Consider the following 20,302-nt stretch of genomic DNA (forward strand, 5'->3'; position numbering starts at 1 on the left):
TGGGGCTGGATGATATAAAATGAGGAGTACTGTGTAGCCATTTTGGAACTGGAGTCTGAATGGATTCTGTCCTTCCCTGGCCCCTAGGTAGGGTTCAGGCAGACGGAAACTCAGAAGCCAAGGGTTTTTTTTTTTTGTTTTTTTTTTGGTGTGTGTGTGGGGGTGGGGGGGAGGAGGCGGCTGACTAGACCCATTTTGAGTCCTTTTTTTTTTTTTTTTGTCAGTTGTGGGGCTTGGACTTTGGGCCTGGGCACTGTCCCTGAGCTCTTCAGCTCAAGGCTAGCACTCTACCACTTGAGCCACAGCACCACTTCCGGTTTTCTGGTGGTTTATTGGAGATAAATCTCACGGGCTTTCCTGCCTGGGCTGGCTTTGGACTGTGATCCTCAGCCTCCTGAGTACCTAGGATTACACCGATGCTCGGCATGGGTCCCTTTTTAATGGTTCCATTGTCGCAGCTCCCCTACCTGTGATGCCTTCTGCTTGGTGCTTATACCCACATTTCTACCTTTTTGTTTTGTTTTGTTTTTTGGTTACCTTTTCCTGTCTTTCCCTTTCAAACTAGTTCTGTATGATTGTTAGTATAGCTGGGTGGAAGAGCACCAGCCTAGCATGAGTGAGACTCTGTTTTCAACTCAGAAGAATTGATAGGCAAGTTTGGGGGAAAGAAAATGGATATGGGTTAGGCATCAAGCAGGACAGCTTGACCCCCTGGGAAAACAAGGTTTAAATATGATCATTTTCTGTCTTCAGGTCTTTGGGACATAGAGTGGCTTTGAAAGTTGATTGGAGGAAAAACAGGTGTGGTGTGTGGAATGTCTGTGAGTCAGCTCTCTTTCACACTGTCCTGTGATCTCCATCCATGTCCCCACCTCACGCCTCATTCTTGCTTTGTACAATGTGTGGGTTACACCACAATACTGGTGTGTTTTCTGCGTGGGGTGTGGGGAGTTCCATGTTCCATGTGTGTGAGGGACCCTGTGTACATGATTGCATTGGGTCATTGTGTGTACTATACATGGCAATAGTGTATGCCGTGTGTGTTTCTGGGTTGAAGTTACTCTGGAGTGCAGCCTGCTCTGCTCTCCGGATGGGAACGGAGCTTGGATATTGGGTTGTATAGGACGAGTTGTCCCACGGGAGCTGAGAGAACGCTGAGGGTAGCGTCGGTTGGCCCTGGGGATCGGCCGTCACAGGGCGGCTGGGAGCCAGCACATCCGAGGGTTCGGCCACCAGCACTCGCGGAGAGGCCTGTGGGTAGAGGGAGGGAGAGCTGGTCCTCCAACCAGAGCCTGATCCACCCGGGAGGAACCATGATGCAGAGGGCGCGATGCGGCTGCGTGGAGGCAACTACTAGCGAGTCAGGCAGGGGCTGGTTACCCGGCGGCGGCGGCCGGGATCGAAAGGGCTGGGCGCCGTCAGGAGGGCGCCGCCGAGTGAGGCTCGGACAGTGGAGGGGCGGGGCTACGAGCTGGGGGCGGGGCCAGCGCTGGGACTGGGCAATGGATCAAAGGCACAGGGGCGGGGCAAAAATTTGCAGGTTGAACCCTGAGCTGGGTCGGAAAACAAGCTAGGGATGGGACCGAGGAGGGCTGTGCCTCCAAGGAAAAGGCCTGGGATAAGGGGAGGACTCGCGTTAAAGGTGTGGCAGAGAGTGTGCCTGGGAGGAACTCCAGGCCCCGGATGAAGAACGCGGCTGACGCTTAGACCCGGGCCTAGAAGACCGCGGAGACTAGGGCGGGCCGGGGGGAGGCGGGCGGGGAAAATAGGCAAACATGAGGCGGAGTTAGGGGCTGGACTGGGGCGAAGCTGAGACTGGAGTTTATAATTGGGCTGAGGGCTCCATCAGGCTGAGGTTTAAGGTTGGACTCTACAAAGTAGAGTCCCGTGAAAGAACTTTGGTAAGAACAATGTGGGTCAGGACGACGGTAACGATTAAAAGATGGATTGAGAGGAAGTCTGACGTTTGGGATGACAGCGAGAGCGGTAAGGTGGGGCGGGGCAGAAGGCTGGGGGCGTGGCTGGGGACTGGCTTGAGGGCCTGCGGGCACTGTGGAACCGGAGACCCGGACCTTATGAGGGAGGCAGGGCTGTGGGCCAGGCTGGGGATAAGTTCGCGTAGAGGCCTGGAGTTTCGGAGAATCTGTAGGGACAATAGGCTAGAGACAGAGTTGCAACTCCTGGCTGCAGGACTGGAAAAGGCAGCACTGACTGCATCGCAGCCTCTGGCCTAAGTCTCTGCCTTTGAGATGCTGGGCTTAGCTGGAGCCTGTGGTCCATTGCCCACCCCAGACGGCGGGGATGGAATGGCTAGTTCCATGGCCTTCCCAATGGTGGGAAGGAGTCTGAAGATTCCATGGGAGACATCACAATCGCCTTCAGGTGGGGGCGGGGCCACGAGGCATTTCCAAGGAGACAAGGGTGAACTGTTTCTTCCTATCTCCCTTTCCCCTTTCTTTCCCCCCCTCCCTTCCTTCTCCCCTCTCCCCCTTCCTTCTTTCTACTGCTCTGGTGCTGATTACCTGGGCCTCAAAGGCAAACGTCTCAGCCCACAGAACCAGAAAGATTCTCTACAAATGAGGACCACCTGTGAGTTTTTTGAGTTAGGCCTCTGTCCTTAGACTAACGGCCTATCAAGGAAGAGACCACGAGCTTCTCTTTTCTCTTCAACCTACTACCCTTCATTGTCCCTAATGAAGTGTCTCCTCTGCCCAGCCAATCACTGCTGCAGGAGCATTGCCCTGCTGCTTCAGTAGAAGCTCTCTGTTCTGTGTCAGACTGAAGAGCAGATTGCTTTTATCCCTTTCCCTTTGACCCTTTTTCCCTTCTCCCCTATACAAACAGCTGATGGTTGTCAGGGCTGGTTGGGATGTTGGTCAGTGGAAGATGAATAGCCTCTGATCCTGCAGCAATGCCTCTTGCATGATGACTGCTGAACATCCAGGCCAGGAGGACTCAGAGCAGAGTTTAAAGCCTTACACACAAGAAGGCCTCCGAGGCCTGACCGCAGGGTCCATGTGGCATAAGAAAGGCTGTAGAGTCACGATTAAGTAAAATCAAAGGGTAAGAAATTACCAGCATTGGAGCTCAAAGGCAAGTGTTGGAAAGAGGTAACATCTGGAAGGACAGATTTTGGATAGGGAACTGAGATTTGGCTATGGAGCATATGACATAGTGTCACTCAGACATAGTGTCGCTCAGATGTGTGTTTCATCAGCCAATAGTAAATAGGTCTGAAGGAACACATGCTAGAGAGTCAGAAAGGCCTCTGCTATCTAATAGTGTATGTGGTGCTAGCGTTTGAACTCAGGGCCTCACTCTTGCCTATCTTTGAACTAATTGTGTCCTCATCAATAAAAATTAGAATCAGAGGCATACACACATACACACATTTTTTTTGGGGGGGGGGGAGTCTGGTCATGGGGCCTGAACTCTGGGCCTGGGTGCTGCCCCTCAGCTCTTCAGCTCAAGGCTAGCGCTCTACCACTTGAACCACAGCGCCACTTCCGGCTTTTTTCTTTTTGCTTATGTGGTGCTGAGGAATCGAACCCAGGGCCTCGAGCATGCAAGGCAAGCGCTCTACCACTGAGCCACCTTCCCAGCCCCACACAGGTTTATTTTATTTATTTTTTTTTTGCCGGTCATGGACCTGAACTCTAGGCCTAGGCACTGTCCCTCAGCTCTTCAGCTCAAGGAGAGCGCTCTACCACTTGAGCCACAGCACCACTTCCGGCTTTTTCTGTTTATGTGGTGCTGAGGAATCGAACCCAGGGCCTCATGCATGCAAGGCAAGCGCTTTACCACTGAGCCACCTTCCCAGCCCCACACACGTTTTTTTATACTGAATTTGTATATCTCTTTCTCTCTCTCTATATATATGTATACCTTTTTTTTTTTTTTTGCTAGTAGTAGGTTGTAAACTCAGGTCTTTACTGCTTAGTTTGCTTGCTTTGTTGGAGCTCTATAACTTGAGCCATGCTTCCAACCTGTCTTGTTGCTGGATTTATTTATAAATTATAAATAAACCTCTCAGGCGGCTAAGACAGGAGAATGGAGAATTTGAGCCCAGGATTGGGGCCAAAGGAGTCATGGTTCAAGTATTGGAGCACTTTTGAGGTCTGAATTAATTCCCTTGTATTAGAGGTAGAGTGGTGAGAGAGAGAAAAAAAAGTTAGTAAGAGCCAGGTGTAGGGATATAAGCTTGTAATTCCAGGATTCTGAGGTTTGAGGCAGGAGGATTGTGAGTTACACGCCAACATGGGGGACACAGTGAATTGTGTGTGTGTGCTGGGGGAAAAATCTGTCATGGAAGCCCATGTAACAGAGGAGATGAGAAGAAAAGGCCAGTAGGGTTGACTCCTGTGAAATTAAAGGTGGCTTTGACCTAGGTTATGATAAAAAGCCAGATGACTGCTATGTTACAGGTGACATGACTAGAAGAAAGAAGTAGTCTTTTTGTTTTGTCGGTTGTGGGGCTTGAACTCTGGGCCTGGGTGCTGTCCCTCATCTCTTCATCGCCACAGTGCCACTTCCTGGTTTTTAGTGGTTTATTGGAGATAAGAGTCTCATGGACTTTCCTGCATGGGCTGGCTTTAAACTGTGATCCCCAGAACTCAGCTTCCTAAGTAGCTAGGATTACAGGCCTGAGCCACTGGTGTCTGGCTTAGAAGGAGAGTCTTAGAAATCACTGAAGGCAGGGCCTGGACCTTTTTCATTGGCACCTAATGGAGCTGTTCAGGGAAAAAAGTAGTAAAAACAGAGGTGACATCCGGTCTAGGACCTAGAGGGGGAGGAAAACAGACTGCCTTCCCCAGGCTGGAAGATTTGATGCATGTAGACGCAGCACCAAAGTGATTGTGAAATTACCAGAACCAGACATTGGTGGCTCATGCCTGCAATTCTAGCTACTCAGGAGGTGGTGATCTGAGGGTTGTGGTTTGAAGCCAGCCCAGGCAGGAAAGTCCATGAGAAATTTTTTTTTTTGTGCTGGTCCTAGGGCTTGAACTTTAGAGCCTGGGTGCTGTCCCTGAGCTTCTTTTGCTCAAGGCTTAATGCTATGCCACTTTGAGCCACAGTGCCACTTCTGGCTTTTTCCCTTTTTTTTTTTTTTTTCTGTTAGTCTTGGGGCTTGAACTCAGAGCCTGGGTGCTATCCCTGAGCTCTCTTTGCTCAAGTCTAGTGCTGTGCCACTTTGAGCCACAGCACCACTTCCAGATTTCTGGTGGTTAATTGGAGATAAGGGGAAGTGTGGCGGCTGTGGCTCAAGTGGTAGCTAGTCTTGAGCTGAAGAGCTGAGGGACAGCGACCAGGTCGAGTTCAAGCCCCATGACAAAATAAATAAATAAATAAATAGGAGATAAGAATCTCATAGACTTTCTTGTCCAGCCTGGCTTCAAACCATGATCCTCAGATCCTCCTGAGTAGCTAGGATTATAGGCACCAGCCATCAGCACCTAGCTCTGAGATGCCTATCTCCAATTAACCAGCAAAAAGCTAGAAGTGGTGCTGAGGCTCAAATAACAGAACACTGACCTTGAGCAAAACAGGTGAGGGATAGTGCCCAGGCCCTGAGCTCAAGTTTTGGGACTGGTAGACACACACATACACACACGATCTGCAGAGAGGGACAGTAGCAAGATGCTCCAGAAAATGCTTGAAATAATTCATTTATTAAATGAATTTTGAATATTTATCCTGCTGTGGAAAACAGGAAGAGCTGACCTGGGATCTATAGAAGGATGACTAAGTGCCAATGAAGACCTGCTAAGGACCTTAAATGTCCTTTGTGGGTGTATGTGTGCCCGTGTCAGGCTTGGAATTTGAACTTAGGGCCTGGGCACTGTCTCTGGTACTGCTCTACCACTTAAGCCACCTCACTTCTGGACTTTCCTGCTCAGACTGGCTTTGAATTGCTGTCCTGAGATCTCAACCTTCTGAGCAGCTAGGATTATAGGCATGACCACTGGGGAGGGAGCGGAGGTACAGGGGGAAGCTTCCCTGACAAGCTTCCCTCCCTCCCTCCCCTCCTTTCCTTCCTTCCTTCCTTCCTTCCTCCTTTTAAAAAATTTTTTTTTTTTTTTTGTCAGTCATGGGGCCTGAAATCTGGGCCTGGGCACTGTCCCTCAGCTCTTCAGCTCATAGCTAGTGCCACTTCTGGCTTTTTCTTTTTTCTTTTCTTGTTGGTCATGGAGGCCTGAACTCTGGGCCTGGGCGCTGTCCCTCAGCTCTTCAACTAGACTAGTACTCTACCACTTGAGCCACAGTGCCACTTCTGGCTTTACCACTGAGCCACCTTCCCTGCCCCTTTCTCTCTTTTTTTTTCTCTTTCCCTCTTTCTCATTCTTTTCTCCTCTGTCTTTCTCTCGTCGATCATGGGGCTTGAACTCTGGGCCTAGGCACTGTCCCTGAGCTCTTCTGCTCAAGGCAAGTGCTCTACCACTTGAGCCACAGAGCCACTTCCAGTTTTCTGGTGGTTAGTTGGAGATAAGTCTCACAGACTTTCCTGCCTGGGCTGGCTTGAACCGTGATACTCAGATATCAGCCTCCTGTGTAGCTAGGATTACAGGTGTGAGCCGCGGGTGCTTGGCAAGCTTCCTTTTCTTACACAAATCCTCAGTCTAATATTTCCAAGTAAACAGTTAGTGTGGCGTGTGGTAGAATGCTTGATTAGCATGTACAAGGCCCTAGGTTCTATCCCTAGTGCCACAAAAAGGGGAAAGTCTATCCAGGTCCCCCTCTGAACGCCACACTGTTGGGATAAGTTGTTTTATCTAGATTCTGGCTTACTCCTAAATCATCACCCCAGTTCCAAAGATATTCCTTCCAAGAAATCCATAATCTTTGTCTGCCCTATCTTGTAGGTGGCTTCTCTTCTGTGCTTTCTTCTTCTCTGTGCATTACAGTACTGTCATGAAGCTTCCCAACATCTTACCTCTTCTCTCTCCTGCCAGGCTGACTTTGAACTGTGATCCTCGTATCTCAGCCTTCTGAGTAGCTAGGATTACAGGCAGGAGCCCTTGCCCCCCAGCAGTGGGACAGCTTTTTAAAATCTATGCATTTCCAATATATAGCTGGGCCCTGATACCCAGAGCTTCTCAGGAAATATTTTGTGACTGAATGGCATGGGGATGGGACTGCTGTAGCTGTTGCTACTCTGTATCCTCAGATATAAGCAGTTTACCCAGCTGGGAGAGCGGACCTCTGCTGGCTGGTGTGGATTCCACCACAGACTTCTCTTCCTTCTCTTCTGAAGGTGGGTCCAAGGGAACCTATGGCCCCAAGGGGCCTTGCTTTGTCAGCTTCCCTTGGGAAAGCTGACACCTCGGTAGAGGGAAGGAAACCTTTGGTGCTGAGGGGGAGGATGAGAGGGATTATCTAGCTGCCCATCCCCATCTTGTCCTCTATAAATGGCAGTATTGAGTATTCCCAACAGCCCTGTAGAATAGCTACTTTCATCCCATTTTGTGGATAAGGGAAGAGAAGCTCAGACTAGTAATTTGATCTGTCAGAAAATGACAAAAGCAAAATTTGAATTCAGGTCTGACTCCAATTCTGGGTCTATGTTATTCTGCTGCTCTTTGTTTCAAACTGGCAGTAGGGAAACCCGAAAAACCTCCCTTGTTTTCCACTGGGATTGACAGAGGGCACAGGAGAAAAAGGAGGTCACCAAGTGGGTCAGAGATGTTGTGGGGAGGGGAGAGGCATGAAGGGAAATCCTCAGACCCCACACTGCTGTTTCATCTTTCAGGCACTTTATGGCCATTTGGATGGCCTGGGTTAAATACTTGTTAGTAGCCAGCATGAGATCTCCTGAGTTCCATCCCTCATAAGAGCTTGATAGAGGAAGGATCAATTGCCATGGGCTTTTAGGTTAGGTTGCCATAGTAGCCCACCCTGCAGGGCTGTATCATTGTTTCCTCCTGCTGTGGAGACCAGGCCAGGGAGAGCTGGCAGTTCTCTTGTCCTCTGCCTGGTAGTTGAGACCTCAAGCTCTTGGCCTGTGAGAGGCACATGGAGTCACCCAGTGGACACAATGGCTGAGGGATTGCCAGTGGTGGTCTGGAGTCCTAAGCAGAGAGGTGAGATGTGGGGCAGCCCTGGAAAGTTTCCAGAGATAAGCAAAAATGAGAGCCTTTTTCTCCTCCTGTTACTCCTCCCTCATACACACTTGCAGTTTCTCCTTGTGCCTTGGGAAAAAAGACAGACGTGGTATGTGTTGCCTAATGGGGTGGAAGGACACAGACTGGGGTGGGTTGAGAACTCTGTGTTTCTAGGATGAAGTGAGAGAAGCAGAGTTGGATGAGTAAAGATTGGGGAAGAATGGAGCAGTGAGAAAATGCATCAGGAGGGGCTGGGCGCTGGTGGCTCACGCCTGTAATCCTAGCTACTCAGGAGGCTGAGATCTGAGGATCGAGGTTCAAAAGCCAGCCCCGGCAGGAAAGACCATGAGACTCCTATCTCCAATAAACCACCAGAAAATCAGAAGTGGCGCTGTGGCTCAAGCAGTAGAGCGCTTGAGCTGAAGTGCTGAGGGACAGCGTCCAAGTCCAGAGTTCAAGCCCCACAACCGACCAAAAAAAAAAAAAAATGCATCAGGAGGAAAGAAGGGTTTTGGAGAAGGGAGACAGACACAAGCAGGGCACATGTCACAAGGAGCAGGCAAGGAGGGTGCCACACAGTGATCAGGCCCAGGACTCAGGTTTCCACACCACTAACAGCCTTGGGGCTGGGGGGCTGGAGTGGCTCAGAGGCTGGTAAGTCAGATGGAGGTTCCTGGGCCTGGGCAGATCAGATGCTAGACATGAGGCTGAAGCTATGGGTTCTGGTTGCTGCTGGAGTTTGTCTCCCAGGCAAGAGTGCCTTACCTTGGATGGCATCTAGTGGAGGGGGAAGTAGGTAAAACTCTGAGCAATTTGTGAAGGCAGCAGAAGTTAGGGGAGGACTCAGGATGGTGGGCTCCCACAAAAGGGAGGGAAAGGAAGTGGCAGGGGGTCCCAGAATAGCCAGGGACATTTGAAAAGACCTTCTGCCTACCAGATATAGTACCATTTTTCATGGAGTCTACAGATGCAGGCAGCTTCATGCAGTTGCTAGGAGACAGGGCAGTGATTAAAAGCTGACAACTAGGCTGAGTTTCCACTACTGACACAATAGGTTGGAGTAAGGGGCATGGGTGGTGGCAAGTGAGGCTTTTAGATTGTAGTATGCTGTGCTGCCTGTGAGTGACCCAGGTCCCTCCACCTTTAGGTGAATACAAGGAAACGAACAGATGCTGCTGGAAACATAAGCAATGTGCTGGGCACATCATCCATCCCTTCGTGAACTATGGCCACCACAACCTGCACCTCCACGCTGTCAACCACTGCAACTGTGATCCTAGGTGAGGGCTCCCTCTCCTTGGGGGACCCATGGTAGAGTCAGGTCCAAACTTTCTTGGAGGTTTCCCTCTCCAGCTTCAGCCTAACCCTGCTAGCTCAGACCTAGCTTGTAAACACTGCTCTGCTCCAAGAACAATGGGGAGGTCTTTTGGCAGCCTGGGGCCAACTCTAGCAGCAGCCCACTGTCCCTCTGGCTTCTTCCCTCTGGGCCCCTGGGAGTCACAGAGGTGTGGAAGCCAGGCTGAGAGTTGGGTGTGTGGCAGGCTGAAAGACTGCACAGAGAAGACAAATAGCAGCTCCTCGGAATACATGGGTCCAACCTGCTCCAGAGACAGGGGCCCAACCTGCTATAACGTCTTCCAGACCCCTTGCTTTGAGCTCATCCCAGATGAGGATTGTGTGGAACGGCGGCTCTGGTATAGCTGGTGAGTACTTGCCGGATGGGAGGGGGCTATAGGGAAAACTGCCACTATTTTGTGTCAACATTCTCTTCTGCCCCCTTCTCCCAGGTGCAAAAGTTACAGGCCTGTCTCTGTGGCAGTAATCCACCATCCCATCCACCATGAGTGTAGGGCAGATGAAGAAGAGCAGGAGGAAGAAGAGGAGGAAGAGGAGGAGGAGGAGGAAGAAGAGGAGGAGGAGGAGGAAGAGGAGGAAGCAAGCCAGCCTCCCATCCCAATTCAGGTGGGACCCAGTGCACTGACCACTGACCAAGAAACCTGTACAGCAAATGGGTCCCCTGACTCAGCAGCCCCCATTACTATCTGGCGCTCCGAAAGCCCCACAGGGAAAGGCCAGGGCAGCAAGGTAATCAAGAAGGTAAAGAAAAAGGAAAAAGAGAAAGAGGAGGAGGAGACAACTTTGGATGAGAAAACAAAATTAAAGAAAAAAGTCAAGAAGGGCAAGTTAACTAAGAAGAAAAGTCCAGTGAAATCAGAGTCTTCACCTCCAGATTTGAGTCCAAGGGAGTTAACTAGAATGTCAGGAGAGTCCAGCCAAGAAAGCCGGGAAGAGCAGGAGAGTGAGGAGAGTTACCGGGGACAGGAAGAACCCTCCAGCGAGGACATTGCAGAGTCATCACCCAAGAAGCGAGAGAAGAACAACACTGCCCAGGCCAAGAAAACTGGGACAAAGACCTCACCAGTCAGGAAAGTGTCCAAGAGGAAATCTCCCCCAGTGTCCAACCCCAATCTCAGTTGAGGCCAGTGCAACCAGAGTGAAGAATAAATGTCATCAAGCCTGTAGCTCATTGCTCCTGCTGTTCTCTTTCCTTCTAACAGGGTGGCTACTTGTGGGAGGTGGCATGCTCCCTGGGCATATCAGAGTTAAGCTGAGGGGCTGAGGTCTGCAGGGCCTTTTTTTTTGTCCGTTGTGGGGCTTGAACTCTGGGCTTGGGCTCTGTCCCTCAGCTCTTCAGCTCAAGGCGAGCACTCTACCACTTGAGCTACAGTGCCACTTCCAGTTTTCTGGTGGTTTATTGGAGATAGGAGTCTCACTGTCTCTCCTGCCCGGGCTGGCTTTGAACCTCGATCCTCAGATCTCAGCCTCCAGAGTAGCTAGGATTACAGGCGTGAGCCACCAGCGCCTGGCTGCAGGGCCTTTTTTTTTTTGTTGTTGGTTGTGGGGCTTGAACTCTGGATCTGGGCGCTGTCCCTCATCTCTTAAGCTCAAGGCTACTGCTCTATCACTTGAGCCACAGCGCCATTTCTGGTTTTCTGGTGGTTTATTGGAGATGAGTCTCATGGACTTTCCTGCCCAGGCTGGCTTTGAACGTTTTTGTTTTTGTTTTTTGGTCGGTCGTGGGGTCTGAACTCGGCCTGGGCACTGTCGCTCAGCTCTTCAGCTTAAGACTAGCACTCTACCACATGAGCCCCAGCGCCACTTCTGGGTTTTCCTGCTTATGTGGTGCTGAGAAATCGAACCCAGGGCCTCATGCATGCAAGACAAGCACTCTACCACTGAGATACCTTCCCAGCCCCTGGCTTTGAACTTTTCTATCCTCAGATCTCAGTCTCTTCAGTAGCTAAGATTACAGGTGTGAGCCACTAGTGCCCGGCTCTGCAGAGCTTCTTAAAGGGCAATCTAGTTTTCACAGAAGTCCATTGGAAGTTAGGTGGGAGGGAAGGAGGGATAGGGCACAGTGCTGTTTCTTGGTAACATCCTGTAACAATCTACCCTAGGGCTTCTTACCCCTGGAGTTTGGTAGGTGAAACCCAGTGCAGGGGCTGGGAATGTGGCTTAGTGGTATAGAGTGCTTGCCTAGCACCTAGCATGTATGAAGCCGTGGGTTCAATTCCTCAGAACCACATGAACAGAAAAACCTGGCTCTGTGGCTCAAGTGGTAGAGTGCTAGCCTTGAGTAAAAGAAGTTCAGGGACTGTGTCCAGGCTGAGTTCAAGCACCAGTACTGGCAAAAAAAAAAAAAAAAAAGAAATCCACTTCTGGGATAGGCAATACTATGTAGTAATAGTCCCAATAAGTGGAACCTTTTTACCCACTGCCACTGTGCCTGGCCTTTCCCTCTACAGGTGGCCCTGGGCCAAGGGGCCTTATGGCTCAAGGGACATGACCTTCGTGTCCCTGGTGTGGGAACCTGGTGTAGTCCTGCTAGGACCACTGAAGCACTTTTGTGCTGAAAGGTGCAAAACTGAGTTCCCAGCAGGCCAGCCTCTTCCCAAGTCAGAAGTACTGAAAGAAGAAAATGTAGAGGGAGCTTATCAAGTTTGACAGCCTTTTCTTTTTTTTTTTTTTGGTCGGTCATGGGGCTTGAACTCTGGGCCTGGGCGCTGTCCCTCAGCTCTTCAGCTCAAGGCGAGCACTCTACCACTTGAGCTACAGCGCCACTTCCGGTTTTCTGGTGGTTTATTGGAGATAGGAGTCTCACTGTCTCTCCTGCCCGGGCTGGCTTTGAACCTCGATCCTCAGATCTCAGCCTCCTGAGTAGCTAGGATTACAGGCGTGAGCCACCAGCGCCCGGCTTGACAGCCTTTTCTAACTACAAATTTGTGGAGCTCTAAGTAGAGGCGGGGGGGGGGGGGGGGGGGGGGAGGGGTTGTTATTCTCCCAGCAATGAATCACAAAACTGAGATGAAGCCCTGGTGAAGAAGCAGAGACATCAACTTGGAACAAAATAGGCTCTGGCGTTAGGGAAGGGACCAGAAACAAGGGTTGCTAGGCCCAAGCCGGGAAGGGAGGCCGTTAGCAGCCTTCTCTGACCTCAGCTTCTGTTTCTAGGTGTGTGTGTGTGAGACAGAGCCAACTGGGGCAGAAACCCATGTCACTAAGAGATCAGGGACCAAGGCCCAGCTGGGAAAGGGGAAGGAGTGCAAGGCCAGAAACCCAGAAATACTTCCTACAGGGAAAGATGATGATGGGGCTGCAGGAGCTGTTTATGAGGTGCCAGGCCCTGACTCAGCATTTCATACTGCCTTCATAGGTAGAAGCAGGGGTCATCATCGCCACAGTAAGACATAAGCTGGCATGGGGTCATAAGGCTCAAAAGAAGGGGATAGGGATGTGATCCTGGGCAGTCTGAATCCTTGCCTCTCTGACAGATTGGGAGAGGAGGTCGGAAGCCTTTGGAGCAAACTGCTTTGAAGCCACTCTTGCAGGTGGAGAGACCGTTTTGAGTGCTCTGTAGAAACACTGTTTATTCAAATGACAGGCAGGAAGCATGGCAGCAGCAGGTGGGTAAGGATGGCCAGTCAGGGGCTGGTAGATCAGCACTGCTCCCTCATGTCCCCCATAATCCTTTGACAGCCACCAAGATGTTGGTATCAGGACCAGAAATACTTTCCCTCCTCTCCCTCCTGCCCCAAATTGAATAAATAGCATCCCTTTCCCCCCCAAGGTCTGGGGGACATATGAGTTGAGCTTGCTGCCCCATGATAGCCAGTCAGGTGAGGGCAGAAGCTCAAAATGGCTTATCGGGAGTAGAATACACATGGCTCCATGCTTGTTCTTATCTTCCTCTTCCTCCCTGCCACATTTCCCTCCCAGCCTGGTCCCAAAACAGGTGGTCAGTAGAGAATTGCTGTTGATATACACTGAACTCAAGTTCACAAGGCTATCCATCTAGGCTGACCACCAAAGAGAACATCACTTCAAGCCAATTTATGGACAAAAAAGGAGGGACAGGGAGTGAGGCAGTGGATGGCCAGGCCTCTCAGCCTCAGAGGTGACCAGAGTCCAAGGAGCAGGGCCCCTACCGATCCATCTCATCCAGGAGTGGGGTCGCATCGCCAGCAATGGACATGGGGGTGCTTTCGATCATGGGGCTGGGGGATGGTCGAGGTGTCAGCCGCTGCTTCTGTTTCCGCCGTTCTGCCTCCTTTTCCTGAAGCCACTGCTCTGCCATTTTCCCCCAATCGATGGCTGCATGGCTGTTGGACCTGGGAGGGAGAAGGGCCTTTGAGATCAGTACTCTTTTGGGCTCACTAAGAAAAAAGCCCATCCATCACTTACGGGTTAAATACCTGTCTTTCTGGTGACTCCAGTGAGAAAGGAAGCTTATACTTACACAGTTCTTCTGTGTTCTCAAAACCAGTACCCTTGAGAAACCATGTGGGCCTTGACTCTCAAGAGGACATGGCTTCACGACATCTACTAACAACCTGCCTGTACCACCCACCACCTTTACTTACTTTGGCTGCTGCTGCCGTTGCCGGGAGCTCGATGAAGGCTGGGGCTGAGCCTGGGCGGACTGTGGGGTAGTGCTGGCCTGGAGCTGGTGGTATTGAGGTGTGGTGATGGGCTGGCTTGGGGTTGTGTAGGAGTAGCTGGGAGTCATTAGTGGTGTGGCCACTGGCTGCTGGGCTGGCGTTGGGAACACCTGGAGAAAGGATCAGAGAAGTGGGGATGGATTCTAGGCTTATTTGGCTCTGCTGAATTCCTGGCAAGCTTTAAGGGTGGATTCAGTACAGGGCTTTCCATGTCCTCCACAATCCTGAGCAGTATGAAGTTCTAAGCAGCTGAGGGAGGCCAGCAGTCTGGTAGCAGCAACACAAAGCAGCCCACCAATCCTAAACAGCTCTGGGTTTCTAGTGGCTTGAGAATTCCTAAGATCCCAAAGGAGACTGGAAGAACAGGCCTCTTTTTTTATTCCCAGTTAAATGGGCTGGGAAAATTATCGGTTAAGTGATGGCTCCTAAGGCCAGGGCAGCCCTGTGCATGTACACAGCCAGAGGTATGTGTCTGTGGGTATATTAAAATGCCTGTCCCTCTCCTACCCCACACTCCTCCCAAGCCACATACATGATAAGCACTGCTGCCTCCTCCACTGCCACCATAGCCGTACTGGCTGGAGGCCCACTGGGCTGGGGTAGCATTAGGGTTCTGTCCCTGGCCTGTCACAGCAGCAATGGCACTGAACATCTGCGATGTCATATTCTGGGGCAAGGCATTCACAGCTCGTGTCAGATCTGTAAATACACAGAAACAAAATGAGCATGTAAGAGGTGAAAGTCCCTTTCCCTCTTCGCTGGCCCCAGGCCTGAGCACCTCACCTGCAAGGTTGATATTGGCTGGAGTAGCATTGATAGAGGCAGGGGTCCGTGTCCTACTGCTGCTACTAGGAGTGATGCCTGTAGGAAATGGATATAATTAGTTATGTAACTTAAGAAACCTATTTCTGTCTTCCTAATTCAGGGGCTACGGGAGGGACTGAGGTGGGTGGAAGAAGGAGGGGAAGTTGCGTGGACCCAGTAGAAACAGAACTGCTGTGCTGCAATGATAGCCTCCTCTCTTCCCCAGAAGACCAGCAATCACTTAGTCAGGCTGCACCTGCCCCTCCCACCACAACCCAGAAGTCAGAGAAAAGAACTCGCCTGGTACAGGGTCCTGGTAGTGATCTTTAAACCACCTGAAGAGCCCATTCACAGTTGGGAAGATCTGGCCCCGGTACCTGAATCCTTCAGGAGTTACTGTTACATATTCTATCCTGAAATTTTAGAAGGAAATATACATCAGATACCCTTGGGCTCAGCTGTGAGAGACCAACTGAAACATGTTCACCATGTGCAATAGCCACACTGGGTGCTAAGGAAGAGAAGAGGTGACAGGGCCTATGTGAAGGGCAGCTGCACAGCCAAGACCAAGACCAAGATGTCAGTAGCCTCGGTTTGCTGTGTACTGGCTGCCAAAGGAAGGCTTGCTGGAGGCTGTACCACCACACAGGCTTCAGTGAAGGCAGCCCCCAGCTTGCTGAACTGTTCCTCATAGATGTTTCCAAGCCCTACACAACCCTGGCTTCCATCCTCTTGAAGAATACTGGTGAATCTGGAAAGGCTTCACAGAAAGAATGACAGGGCAGGGAATGTGGCTTAGTGGTAGAGTGCTTGTCTAGCATGCAAGAAGCCCGCAGTTTGATTCCTCAGTGTCACATAAACAGAAAAAGCTGCAAACGGCACAGTGGCTCAAGTGGTAGAGTCCTAGCCTTGAGCAAAAGAAGCTTAGAGACAGTGCCCTGAGTTCAGTCCCAAGACTGGTTTAAAAAAAAAAAAAAAAGGAGCATTCCACAGGTATGCCCAAGAAAGGGTAGGGCCTAGAGTAGAAGGCTTTTATTATATGGCCCCTAAGCCTGCTAAAAAATCTAAGCAGTGCATTGAACTCTGGTTTCTCTTCAGATCGTATAAATCTTTCATCTTTTACTAAGCAGTGCATTGCATGTGGACCGATGTAAGTAAGCAGAAATACACACATGCTTTGGCCTAGGGCTATGGGAATGATAGGCCAGGGCCAAGGCAGAGAAGGCTGGAATGACTAGGGTGTACAAAAGATAGAAGGAAGCAAGCTTAAGAAACTTGAGATTCTACTGTTTCAGGATGAACTAGAGGAATGCAGATAAAGGAATACTTCAGAAAGGGCAGCCTGACAGTCACATGCACACAAGAGAACGGGAGACACAGAAATTCCCCTTACAGAGCCCACGCCCTAGTACATTGCGGTATCAGTGAGCCAAGTGCGGGAGTCCCAAGGAGGGCCAAGCAGGTAGCAGAAAGGAGAGATCAGTGTGCTATTCCAGTCTTACCAATCAGCAAGGAATGCCTCTGAGAAAGGGAGGTGAGGGCTGGGAAGGTGGCTCAGTGGCAGAGTGCGTGCCTCACATGCATGAGGCCCTGGGTTCGATTCCTCAGCACCACATAAGCAGAAAAAGCCAGAAGTGGCGCTGTGGCTCAAGTGGTAGAACACTAGCCTTGAGCTGAAGAGCTGAGGGACAGAGCCCAGGCCCAAACAAAGTTCAGTCCTCATGAGAGAGAGGAAAAAAAAAAAAAAGGAGGTGAAGGGAAGAGAATTCTTATTTTTCTGCCAATCCTGGGTGTTGTCCCTGAGCCTTTTGCTCAAGGGTAGCCCTCTATCAATTGAGCCACAGCTGCACTTTTGGCTTTTTGTTGCTTAACTGCAGATAAGGATATCAAGAACTTTCCTGCTTGGGTAGGCTTCAAAGCTTGATCCTTAGATCTCAACCTTTATAATAGCTAGGTAATAACAGTAGCCTGTAAGAGGCATGAGCTACTGAGGTCCCCTAGAACTCTTTTTCATGCTAATTCCCCCTCTCACCCACCCCCCCCCCTTTTTTTTTTTTGCCAGTCCTAAGGTTTGAACTCAGGGCCTGGGCACTGTCCCTGAGCTCCTTTTGCTCAAGGCTAGTACTCCACTTGAGCCACAGTGCCACTTCTGGCCTTTTCTGTTTATATGGTACTGAAGAATTGAGCCCAGGGCTTCTTGCATGCTAGGTGATCACTCACCAAGAAGTCACATTCCCAGCCCCGCTAATCCACCTTTCTTAGGTAAATTTTCACCTCTTGCTCTAAATCATCACCCCCTTTCCCACCTCCAACCTCAGTTCTGAACAAGTAAGTGAGGAAAGGGAGACAGGCTGAAGCAGAGCAGGATGTTCCCTTCCAGCTTTCCTGTGGGCCCAGCAGGAGCTGCTTCTCAGCACCAGTGCTCACCTGGGTTTACCCCGGGGCTGGTATCCCAGAAGGAACTTTCCAGGCAGTTCCTTGCAGGCACAGATGAAATAAGGGATGAAGGTGGGCTTCTCCTTCTTAGTTTTGATGAGCAGCTCCTCTAATTTCTGGGGGTAGAATGAGGGGGAAGAGGTTGGGATAGCAATGTGCTTGGTAGGATACACATACACATGTATACTTGTTTCACCACCTGAGCTTTCCTAACATTGAAGGGAAAGTATCCAGCTTTAGGAGCCTGGAAGGTAAGCCTGGCTTACCTTGCGGTCCCCACCACTGCAATCTTGGTAATACTTGTGATTCAAGAGGTCTCGAGCAAAGGATGCCATGGGCTGAACATAGCGGGCAACAATTTCATCTAAGTCTTCAAATTCCTGTGGAAAGAAGGTGAAGGCCTCATATGTCACATCCATAGCTAAAACTCTTGGTCCTTCATCAAGTGTTCCCCGTGAGAAACCCTGGCAGGGTTGGGGCTGGGGATTAAGATTTCCCAACCCTGCGAAGCCTCACTCCATCGCAAGATTCCCTCAATTTGGAAGTGGCGCTGTAGCTCAAGTGGTAGAGCGCTCGCCTTGAGTTGAAGAGCTGAGGGACAACGCCCAGGCCCAGGGTTCAAGCCCCACGACCGACAAAAAAAAAAAAAAAAAAAGATTCCCTCAATTTATCCAATGGACTGGAGTTGTACCCAGGCACCCAGGCAAACTAGTTTATGAGACACAGCCTCAATCCTAACTGTGGTTCTCCCCTGGTACTTGGGAACAGGAGGGAACTTCACCAGATTTCACTGAGCACAGTCAAAATACTTGCTATGTGTGTTCACACACCCATTTCAGCTTCTTCACTGGTACTCTATAATCTACTTCAAAATTTAATGTACAGGAAACAACATATACAAAACTGACGACTTATCCTAAGAACCACCTTCTGTTTTTATTTTTATTTTTTGCCTGTCCTAGGGTTTGAACTCAGCCTGGGTGCTGTCCTTGAGCTCCTTTTCCTCAAGAAAAGCACTCTACCATTTGAGCCACAGTGCTACTTCCAGCTTTTTCTGTGATTAATTGGAATCTCATGGACTTTCTTACCCGGGCTGACTTTGAACCACGATCTTCAGATCTTAGCCTCCTGAGTAGCTAGTATTATAGGCATGAGCCACGGGTGCCAGGCTCACCTTTTCTGTGGGTGTTGCTGTTGGTTGTAGGGGATGGACTCAGGGCCTGAGCACTGTCCCTGAGCTCTTTTGCTTAAGGCTAGGGCACTACTGCTTTGAGCCACAGCTCCACTTCTGGTTTTCCAGTGGTTAACTGGAGTTAAATTTCTAAGGGACTTTCCTGCTCTGGCTGGCTTTGAACCATGATCTCAGATCTCAGCCTCCCAAGTAGTTAGGATTAAAGGAGTGTGCCATCAGTGGCCAGCCCCACCTCCTGTTTTACTACTTAACACTGCACAATTAAAATGAATATGAGGGCTGCGATATGTGGCTTAGTGGTAGAGTGCTTGCCTAGCATGCATGAAGCCCTGGATTCAACTCCTCAGTATCACATAAACAGAAAAAGATGGAAGTGGCACTGTGGCTTAAGTGGTAGAGTCCTAGCCTTGAGCAAAAGAAGCTCAGGGACAGTACCTAGGCCCTGAGTTCAAGCCCCAGGACCAGCAAAACACGCACACACGCACGCGTGCATGCGCATGCATCTGAGATACTAATATCAAATGAAAGCAATCTCCCATGGCTTTTGGAACCAGGAGTGGGGCTGGGTAGGTGATCAGGCATGGCTCTTACCTCACTGTTGATCCACAGAGTGGCTCCCAGGCTGAAGGCATTTTCCTTGCCTTCTTCTCGCACATCCACATGCTGGTAGATGCCATCACTGACTTTCCATGTCACTGTCAGGTGGTTCTCACCCTTGCTGCTTGGTCGGATAATGACATCCCCCTGGTCCATAGTCTCCATCATTTTTTCTGCTTGTTTGAAATTGATGTTATGGAAGGATGGATGTGCAATCACTCGTTTAATGTATGCTGAGGGCAAGAGAGGACAGGATTAGGTGATAGGCTAGTAGCCAACAGCAACAGGACAGACCAGGGTTTAGTTTCTGACCCACTATGGGTTTCTGAGGCTCTTTCATGCTGTCTGGGTCTGATGTGAATGAACTGTTAGCAAGGGGTCCCTAGCATGCCTAGGACAATAAGGCGTTATTTATTTATTTTATTTATGGTCGTGGGGCTTGAACTCTAGGCCTAGGCGCTGTCCCTTAGCTCTTCAGCTCAAGGCCAGTGCTCTACCACTTGAGCCACAATGCCACTTTTGGCCTTTTCTGTTTATGTGGTGCTGAGGAATTGAACCCAGAGCCTCATGCATGTAAGGCAAGCACTCTACTACTGAGCCACCTTCCTAGCCCCCAATAAAGCTTTAATAGTCACAATGCCTTACTAACAAAATGTGACTGAAGAGATCCTGAGTTTTAGTTCTACCCATTCGTCATTTCTTTTTTTTTTTAAACATAAGCAAATCTTTTTAATTTCTTTTTTTTTTTTTTTTGTCGGTCGTGGGGCTTGAACTCTGGGCCTGGGCGCTGTCCCTCAGCTCTTCAGCTCAAGGCGAGTGCTCTACCACTTGAGCTACAGCGCCACTTGTGGTTTTCTGGTGGTTTATTGGAGATAGGAGTCTCACAGTCTCTCCTGCCCGGGCTGGCTTTGAACCACGATCCTCAGATCTCAGCCTCCTAAGTAGCTAGGATTACAGACGTGAGCCACCAGCGCCCGGCTAAATCTTTTTAATTTCTATTTATTTATTTAAATTGTGGGGCCTGAACTCATTTATTTATTTATTTATTTTGATTGTGGGGCCTGAACTCTGGGCCTGGGTGCTGTCCTCAGCTCTTCAGCTCAAGGCTAGCACTCTACCACTTGAGCCACAGTGCCACTTCTGGCTTTTTCTGCTTATGTGGTGCTGAGGAATCG

The 20,302-nt window shown here is 50.1% G+C and overlaps 2 protein-coding genes across 3 annotated transcripts in view; one reads left to right on the plus strand and one right to left on the minus strand.

Annotated features, from left to right (window-relative positions):
• Positions 1 to 1,559: 1,559 nt before the first annotated feature.
• On the plus strand, positions 1,560 to 10,621 carry Proca1 (protein interacting with cyclin A1). 2 transcript variants are annotated; one of them, XM_042692839.1, is made up of 5 exons: positions 1,560 to 1,986; positions 7,166 to 7,252; positions 9,247 to 9,379; positions 9,641 to 9,802; positions 9,887 to 10,621. In XM_042692839.1, the coding sequence occupies exons 1-5, from the start codon at positions 1,911 to 1,913 to the stop codon at positions 10,575 to 10,577; spliced, it is 1,149 nt and encodes a 382-aa protein (XP_042548773.1). In that variant the 5' UTR covers positions 1,560 to 1,910; the 3' UTR covers positions 10,578 to 10,621. The 2 variants fall into 2 exon arrangements, with proteins under 2 accessions (XP_042548773.1, XP_042548780.1); XM_042692846.1 differs by lacking the exon at positions 7,166 to 7,252.
• Positions 10,622 to 13,000: 2,379 nt separating this feature from the next.
• The window catches only part of Supt6h (SPT6 homolog, histone chaperone and transcription elongation factor), a 40,225-nt gene continuing 32,923 nt past the window's right edge, over positions 13,001 to 20,302 (minus strand). Inside the window, exons 30-37 of the mRNA XM_042694644.1 lie at positions 19,122 to 19,360; positions 17,605 to 17,718; positions 17,330 to 17,454; positions 15,203 to 15,315; positions 14,882 to 14,959; positions 14,631 to 14,797; positions 14,021 to 14,208; positions 13,001 to 13,768 (exon numbers count right to left, since the gene is read on the minus strand). Of these exons, the coding sequence (XP_042550578.1) occupies positions 13,582 to 13,768; positions 14,021 to 14,208; positions 14,631 to 14,797; positions 14,882 to 14,959; positions 15,203 to 15,315; positions 17,330 to 17,454; positions 17,605 to 17,718; positions 19,122 to 19,360 (1,211 nt within the window). The 3' untranslated portion in view covers positions 13,001 to 13,581. The remainder of the gene's footprint in view (positions 13,769 to 14,020; positions 14,209 to 14,630; positions 14,798 to 14,881; positions 14,960 to 15,202; positions 15,316 to 17,329; positions 17,455 to 17,604; positions 17,719 to 19,121; positions 19,361 to 20,302) is intronic.

The sequence above is a fragment of the Dipodomys spectabilis genome, unplaced genomic scaffold, assembly GCF_019054845.1.
Source record: "Dipodomys spectabilis isolate Male_0828 unplaced genomic scaffold, ASM1905484v1 ptg000004l, whole genome shotgun sequence".
NCBI classification, from domain to species: domain Eukaryota; kingdom Metazoa; phylum Chordata; class Mammalia; order Rodentia; family Heteromyidae; genus Dipodomys; species Dipodomys spectabilis.

What these genes read in the sequence shown, in the direction of transcription:
- Proca1 (XM_042692839.1), top strand. Translation starts at nt 1,911, where the DNA reads ATGTGGGTCAGGACGACGGTAACGATTAAAAGATGGATTGAGAGGAAG. An exon ending in CACTGCAACTGTGATCCTAG is followed by an intron (nt 9,380 to 9,640) that starts GTGAGGGCTCCC and finishes GGTGTGTGGCAG; the next exon opens with GCTGAAAGACTGCACAGAGA. An exon ending in CGGCGGCTCTGGTATAGCTG is followed by an intron (nt 9,803 to 9,886) that starts GTGAGTACTTGC and finishes CCCTTCTCCCAG; the next exon opens with GTGCAAAAGTTACAGGCCTG.